At 47.1% G+C, this 8,388-nt stretch overlaps 1 protein-coding gene across 1 annotated transcript; it reads left to right on the top strand.

The window, feature by feature from the left end:
• The first annotated feature begins 722 nt into the window (after positions 1 to 722).
• On the top strand, positions 723 to 5,350 carry LOC125939836 (uncharacterized). The gene is made up of 3 exons (XM_049655301.1): positions 723 to 800; positions 880 to 951; positions 5,141 to 5,350. The coding sequence occupies exons 1-3, from the start codon at positions 771 to 773 to the stop codon at positions 5,348 to 5,350; spliced, it is 312 nt and encodes a 103-aa protein (XP_049511258.1). The 5' UTR covers positions 723 to 770.
• Positions 5,351 to 8,388: the final 3,038 nt, after the last annotated feature.

Below are 8,388 nucleotides of genomic sequence, written 5' to 3'. Positions count from 1 at the left end.
AACACATGGGCGAAGCCACCTTTGGGGCTTGCATACCTCCCAAAAAAAGTTTTGTTCAAAAATGAAGCGGAGCAACAGTGCATTGATACGAAGGAGTTTGTGGCGTGTATGTACAAACTGGTGTCCTTCTAGGAATTCATTGCAAGTGGATAAGCCTTGGAAATTCACCGGCTACAATTTGTAAATTGCAATTTGTGCGTAAAGTTATATTTTAAGAAGGTAATTCATGAATCTTTGTTAATTAGTTAAATATGTGCTATGATTTCTAGTAGTGTCCGACTCTATATATAATCCTGCTGAAGGACTAGAACTGCGTTATCTGCAACAGGCGATTTTTTAAAATTACGGCAAACGTAAAAGTAAAAATAGTAACCCCGCATGTGGTCACGCTGACCCTTACTGGCAGTTGACTGCCTCGCAGATAGCTTTGTAGCGAATGCCTCAATATTTGCCAGTTCTTTCAACGATAAAATAATGGCAAGATATTTTAAAGACATCGGGGAAAGAAAACGGCTATTTCAAGTTAGTTGAACCGTTTTTCAGGTGTATTCACGGAAGACAAGTTATCGATCCTCGAGCGTGCCGATAAAAAGCGCACTGGGTTCGATGCATGTAAGTTGATTGATTATTTACGCCGACGAATCTTCAAGTTACAGATTTGTAACACAATTTGTTTTCCAGCCGCATACAGTATCAGTCTTGTAACCCCAGAAATATTCTTGATAATTGACTCAAGATTGCGAGCCGGTTTTAACAGCACAGAGGCAACCATGAAGTACCTTATGATATGCCTTACTGTCGTAAGTACGAATTATGAAGCATTGCTGGCTGTGCTGCTTCATAACAGGCTTCATAACAGGTACTTTTCCTGGTATTCAGGTGAACTTGCGGTACCGCACCGTTTCTAATCCTAAGGTCCAGCTCATCTTGCGGGGCGTCGAGTTCAGTGAGGTAAGTACTCGTCGTTGTTGTTTGGCGCTTGATGAAGTTGCATTGTTGCCTAGATTACTGCGCAGATCCCGTAGCGTTTGAAGTGATTATACAAGCGCGCTATTTTGCCGCGCCCAAATGAACACCCAAGGTGTATTTACCTTGGGGGTTCTTCAAGGACAGGAACCGCACGCTTAACAGGCTGTGCCACAAATGCACTGGGAATGTGCTGCTTTTCAATGAACGTCTTCCACGCCAACGCTTTATCGAGCTGCCCCATGAATGAGCTGGGTAATTGACGCTCTTCAATGAACTTCGCGCCAACTTGGGTCACTGAGTATGTGCCACTGAGTGTGCGGCAATTCAATTGCAATTCATACAGCCGTCAAAATACTTATCTGAAGCGGTAACATGGCGCATACATTTCCGCTCGAAATCTGCTCAGAATTCGACCGGATGCGGACTATACTGAGCTTCAGTTGCGCAAAATTAAGCTTGCGGCTTAATCTATATAACTTCAAATTTTAGCACAATTAAATGATAGGTAGAGGTAGTTTATAGAAGGATGCATTTGGGAAGACGCGTATGATTTCTTTCAATACGACGGAAAGAATTCTACACTGCAGAAGCGTACGAAATATTGTATGGCGCTTTCAACACAAATACATTTTTTTCAGTACTTATAGACATACTTCCGATAAATTCGTTGCAAGCATGCTTGATTACTGTTGCTTTAAACTGCGTTGAATATTTTTCTCTGCCTAATGCATAAGAGATGGTGAAATAGCTACTGCGTATTAAAGTAGCTTTACTAGAGGGTTAGCCAAACAGTGTCCAAGTGCTAAGAGGTGCAAAATATCGCAAGCTATGAAGGCCTAAATTCTTAATAAAGGTAGGTTACCGTAGAAGCTGCCATCTGCGTTGAATTCTTTCCGATCAATGCGCCATCGCTTCCGACGGACGCGTGGTTGGTTGCCACCACGTCACGGAAGTATAAAGTGAAGTTTAGCCACGAGAAGCTCACGCATGTAGGATGTACGTTAATGACTTATGAAATATTGTTACGCGAATGAAGGACTAAGCACTGGAGACCATATACACAATATATTTACACAAGAAAACTGCAGCGCTGGCCATTTTAGTCGACAGCTCGCGAGCACGAAGCAGTTCGTCTTCTTCGTCGGGGCGCCTGTTCGCACCGTCCACAATAAACACGCAATATGCATGTATGACAGCAGAGTAATACGGTTTGAGGCGTGCGACTTGCACAACGTCAATGAAATTCGGGGCAGATGAGGCACTGGTACTGACTGAGGCGATTTCATAAGTAATTGGAGTCACGGCACGCAGCACTCGATATGGGCCTGTGTACCGAGACAGCATTTTTTCTGACAGGCCACCGTGACGAATTGGGGACCACAGGACCAGAGATCCAGGCGAAAAGTGAACGTCTCTGTGATGTCGATCGTACAAACGCCGTTGGTTCTCTTGTGAGGTCAGGAGGCTAGCGCGAGCAATTTCGCGTGCTTGGGCTGCCCTGTTGATGGCGTCAAGTGCATATTCGCTGGTCTCTGCTGCGGCGGGTGGAAGGGATGTGTGCACTGGCAATGTGGGTTCTCGGCCGAACAACAGAAACGACGGGGAATAATCGGCAGTGTCGTGAGGCGAAGAATTGTAAGCAAATGTCACATAGGACAGGGCAAGGACCCAATCAATATATATGGTCGGACCAGAAATACTTTGCAAACATGTCGGTCAGGGTTCAATTCAGACGCTCCGTGAGACCATTAGGTTGTGGATGGTAAGACGTAGTCAGCTTGTGCCTGGTTGAGCAGGACTGCAGGATGTCGGCGATGACTTTAGAAAGGAATGTCCGACCACGGTCAGTGAGGAGTTGGTGTGGAGCTCCATGCTGCAGGATCACGTCACGTAAAAGAAAATCGGCGACATCTGTGGCGCAGCTTGTTGGAAGCGCTCTGGTGATGACGTAGCGCGTGGCGTAATATGTTGCCACAGTGACCCACTTCTTGTGAGACGTCGATAGAGGGAAAGGGACAAGTAAGTCCGAGCCAACGCGACAGAACGGCTCCGAAGGAATGCCGAGCGGTTGAAGGCACTCGGCAGGGAGCGTCGATTGTGTTTTCCGGCGCGGGAATTTCTCACACGCCGAAACGTATTTCCGGATGAAGCGGGAAAGGCCTAGCCAAAAGAAGCGTAGGCGAATCTGGTCGTAGGTGCGGTAGACGCCGAGGTGACCTGCCGTTAGGTAAGTCGTGAAGTTCTTGGAGAAAAGTTGCCCGGAGTAGGGCAGGACCGTTGGGGCGTACGCTGTGGTGCTATAATACACCAGAACAAACAAGCGAAGGGACGAATCAGAAGGTGAAGATTCCAAGCGATCAATGATGACGCGCAAGGTGGCATCACGGCGTTGCTCGTCAGCGACGTGAAACGGAGAAAACCCAAGGATGGAACGGGGCAGGACTTGTATCCTCGAGCTCGCGGCGAACAATATGTGTGACGTTCTCATCGAAGGGGGATAGAGTGGTAAGGTCGCCGCAGGATGACGTCGCAGCCGCGTTAGGGAGCCGGGAGAACTGTGGAATGACGCGGTGGGCTTTGACGAGCTCAGAGCGACGGAATTTCTTGACATTCACGTCGATGGTTGAAACATTGTTGAAATCAATCAGTAATCACGGCGCTCGCTTTCGCTACCGCCTGGATTTACCGTTGAAATTCGACGACAAATATCTTGAATTAGGTGCGACTTTCAAGATTTTGAAAAATGAGGGTGCCTCACAGCATACTCTGCACACACATATTATGCGCTCCCCCAGACTCGTGCCCCCGGGTGCCTGATTGAGTACCTGAAAGGAGGCCGGACTCGTGTCGCTCTAGCACATTTTCTGACGCCCTTGCATAGCCTGCCTTCCCGCCGACAATCACTGCTTCTCCTTCTCTTTACCTCGCTCCCCCACCCCAACTCCCAACTTGAATGGAGCAGTGCAACTCCCAACTTGAATGGAAAAGTGCTCCCTGCAGGCAAGCAGAAATAGTGTATTTTCCTATGACATTATTCTCTCGGTCTCGTTGTGGTCTGCATCAAGTGGTGAGCGCGCAAGTCTCCATCGCCGTTCTTGTTTTTCCTGCACGTGATTAACCAACAATGTTTCCGCTGTGGCAGACGCCGCGGCCGACCGTATCACAACCGGTAAGTCGGTGAACCCTATTTGTCTCCTCATGGAAGCCCCCAGTAATGTTCATTACAACTAGCAGGCCTGTTCGAACTAATCACTACAAGCGCAATATACAGGTTGTTTCAGCAAACACTTGCAAAAATTTTTAAAGGTTGCCTGTGGCATATAGCACAATTCTAGTTCATGAGCTGGTCTACTCCAAGAGGCGGGTGTTACTTGCACAAAAAAAGTGGAAATGCATACTCGGATAATTAAAAAGATCACTAATTAGGTTTTTTAACTGATGACCTTATTGTCCATATTGCAATTTACAAATTCTAGCCGTAGAGTTCGCAAGGCGGATCCACTTCGAATTAATTCTTAAGATGACACCAGTTTCGAGATATTAATTCCCGAACTTTGCAGAGAAATGCATTGGCGCTTCTTTTACGTTCTTAACAAGAAAGTAAAAGTAACTTTCTTAACAAAACGTCGTTTCATGCATTCAAGCACAAAAGTAAGGGGAACGCCAATACGTTTCTCCGCAAAGTTCGGCAATTACGATATCGAAACTGGTGTCATCCAACTGAGTCAGTTCCAACTGGATCCGCCTTGCGAACCCCACGGCTACAATTTGTAAATTGCAATATGGTCCATGAAGTAATTAAAAGCCTAATAGGTGATTTTTTTGTTAATTAGTCAATTACGCATTTCAATTTCTTGTGCAAGTAGTGTCCGCCTCTTCGAGTAGACCAGCTCATGAACAAGAATTGTGCTACCTGCTACAGGCAACCTTTAAAAAGTTTTAAAGTGTTCGTTGAAACACCCGGCTTGCTTTTGGAGTGTGGATGTGGTTGTCGACCATTGTTTGCTTGAGCTTCAAGTGGACCGCCGTTGTCGAGCAGGCGTGCGCCACCGATGCGCGCGTAGTGCCCATACATAGCGTTGTTGGCACCCCCGTTATTCCTAGAAACTGTGCGTGATAAGAATTATTTCGTATCTGCTTCCACTAAAAAAAATGGCCTTGTTTCTTACAGCATAGCCAGGAGACCGAATACTACAATTATCTTGGAAATGGTGGAATCGATGGATTGAAATCGCTGTACGGAATAGTAGAATTTGTGAAAAAGAAGAACAAAACATACGGTGAATTCGACATGGTTTACTTCTCAACTGGGTACGTCCTGCGTAATATCGGCCAGAGTCACCAGCATGTCCGTTTCTATATAGTTGCACCGCTTTACTGAAATCAACTGCGCACTCAGGTACGAATTGTGGAGGATACTTTATGACAGCTCACTACAGCCAATGATTGGTCTTAGTGACTGTCAAAGATAAATATTCACTGCTAAACTTTCGTGACGATTCGGGGGTGGTAAGAAAGGGAAGAATAACTAACGCTGGAATCGGGCTCCGTATGGCATGAGATTGTGGGCAAAAATATAAGAAAGACACTTATCGCAACGATCGGCATCGTAGAGTCGTCGTACATCTTCACCGGTGGCTTTGCGAATAGCCCAGCTGGTGACGACGCAGCCGAAGTTTGAATGCCATACTAACAGTCATCGGGGCTGCTCAGGGCATTCTTTGTGCTCACATCGTGCGCCTCGATAATTACCATCAGCCTAGGTAGCGAAAATATAGCTTGCTTCGGTAACGGTACACCAAAGAAGACAAGTTGAGAAAATTCAAGAAAAAAAAAAAAAAGCCGGCAGATCCCACGCCCTGTGGGAATCGATGTTATGCGAAGCAGTGTGTGGGGAGCCTACCAAGTTAACGAAACGACCATGAGGGCACCAAGACGTAGGCGGCTCTTTCATGACCTACATGGCACACATGTCATGACATTCATGTCATGAGTCCCCAGGAGTCCCTTTAGCCACACCTAAGAGAGCTTAAGGCGAAAACCTTAGTCATGCTCATTACTGTGACTTCCACCATCAACCTTTAGCCTTTTTTTTCACTTGGTACCACATCCGAACCCATTCCATTGGTTTTTGACTGTTTATCTTTTTCGCTGAGTCATTATAATTTTTGCTAAGTTATGCTCATGACAGTGACTTCTACCACCAGTCCTTTAGTGTTTCCTTCACCTAGTACCCACGTCCGAACCCATTTCAGTGGTTTTTGTGTGTTAATATTTTTTCGCTGAGTCACTGTCATTTTTGCTGAGTCATGCTCATGACTATGACTTCTACCAGCATCCTTTATTGTTTCCGTCACTTAGTACCCACGTCCCAAACCATTTCAGTGGTTTTTGAGTGTTTATCTTTTTTGCTGGGTCATTGTCATGACCTACATGACAGGCATGTCATGACATTTATGTCATAGCCTATCACTCATGTTCGTCATACACTCCTGTCAAACTATGCCAATTTTGGTGCCTACCAAGTTAACAAAACGACCATGAGAGCATTAGGATGTAGGCGGGTGTTTCATCACCTACATGACACGCATGTCATGACATTGCTGCCATGACATATTTATATTCGTCATATACTCTTGTCATAGTATGCCAATTTTTGTACATAAAAATGTCACAGTTTCGCCCTAAGGGCGAAGCAGTGAATGCGATAACAACACAGCAATGTCATACGAAGTAAGGTGAGCGGCTTTGGTATCAATATGAATTGTAGTAAACATGAGCTGATTAAGTAAGCAGGTGTGCTGCGGCGTAAGTAGAACGACATGAAGAGAGACTCGATGACCACGAGAAGGCGCGTATGAAACGGTGGTGTTGATGAGAAGCGCTTCCCGTGGGCAGCGCGTGCGAAGGGACACACCTGTAGCGCTGCACTGCCGATCCGGGCAGCATTGCATGTGTAGCGTGCGTTGGAAAATGTGGCCCGACTATTACTAACTGAATGAACAAGCGTGGTGTGAGCGCGAACAAACAAACATGAATAGATCACACTGAATGACTGCAGACAACGACTGTCAAAACGCTGGCAGCGAGCGCATACGCCGCAGCGGGCGAAGGTACGTGCGGTCTATGGTACACGGTACAGGGTATGTGCGGTCTAGGTACACGGCTCTGACAAAGGTCAGAGCCGTTTGGAGATAAGAGACGATGCGGGTGAGCGACGAGCGCGGTTGTTGGCAGAGTAGAAGTGCTTCCCCCCCCCCCCCCCTCCGCTCATTCCGGCGCTCGCTTCCCGCTTCCTTGCTTGCGCGTGGGAGATAGAGTGCGTTCGCTCTCCTGTGATAGCGTGCGTCCCCGCACGCTTCCGCTCGGGCATGCGGCGTGGGGCGAAGACTTTATCTATACGGAACCTCACGGCAACGGCGACGACGTCGGTGACGGCGACGGCAGAAATCCGGTTGAAGTGTCCTATATAATTGCTATCGCAATCAAAGTTAACGAGACGACCATGAGAGCCCAAAGACGTAGGCGGCTAAATAGATAGATAGATAGATAGATATATAGATAAAAGGATAGGTAGATAGATACTGTCGAAGTGGCAAATGTTCGCTAAGAAATGCTTCGCATTTAATAGTTAAATAAAGGCACATTAAAGGCAAACATTAGGTCAACGCGGACTGCTAAAATACCATTCCAGAATCCTAGCAGCACTTTTTTCGCGCCAAGAAAAGACTTAGTCCAATATAAAATGGTGTGTGAATGGTCTCCCTACACTTAGCACCACTAAAATCGACCTCCCTCGAATGATTACGTTGTACATGCCGTAACCGTCGTTTGCTGTAGTCGGTGAGTAAATGAGCGCGCGGCAGACGGCGCTACGGTTTTCTTGCTCAAAACGCAAACTCGCGCTAATGGAAACACGGAACTAAGACAGAGTGTCGGATTCGCCACGGCTGGCTGCTCTTGGTCAAGTGCTGTGGACCGTTCAGGCTTCCCAAAACACGACATTAAGTGAACGTGGCATCCTCTGCTGCTCGCCGTTTGTCGGAAAACGCGGAATGGAGTGGAGAGAACGAAACCTTTCGACCGCCTGCGTTATTGTCAAGGCTAACGTCAATGTGTTCATTTTATTGCGATAGCAATTATATGGACACTCCAAGCGCATTTCTGCCATCGCCGTCACCGTCGTAGTGATGTTCCGTATAAAGTCCAACCCCGATAAAATCGTCGCCGTGCGACGTGCGTTGTGTGTGTGAGTGAAAGCGTGCGAGGGTGAGCCGGCAACCGCAGCTTAATCTCGCACACGCGAGAGGAAGGCGACCGGAAACGCAGTCTTCGTTCACGCGCGAGGAAAGGGAAGGAGGCGACGGAGACGGGAGGAAGGGTGGGTAGGATTCGTTCTGCTTACGCGACTGCTGCTCA

Source organism: Dermacentor silvarum, chromosome 9 (genome assembly GCF_013339745.2).
Source record: "Dermacentor silvarum isolate Dsil-2018 chromosome 9, BIME_Dsil_1.4, whole genome shotgun sequence".
NCBI classification, from domain to species: Eukaryota; Metazoa; Arthropoda; class Arachnida; order Ixodida; family Ixodidae; genus Dermacentor; species Dermacentor silvarum.
Note: the sequence above shows the minus strand (reverse complement) of the source record. Positions and strands in the feature narration are given on the sequence as shown.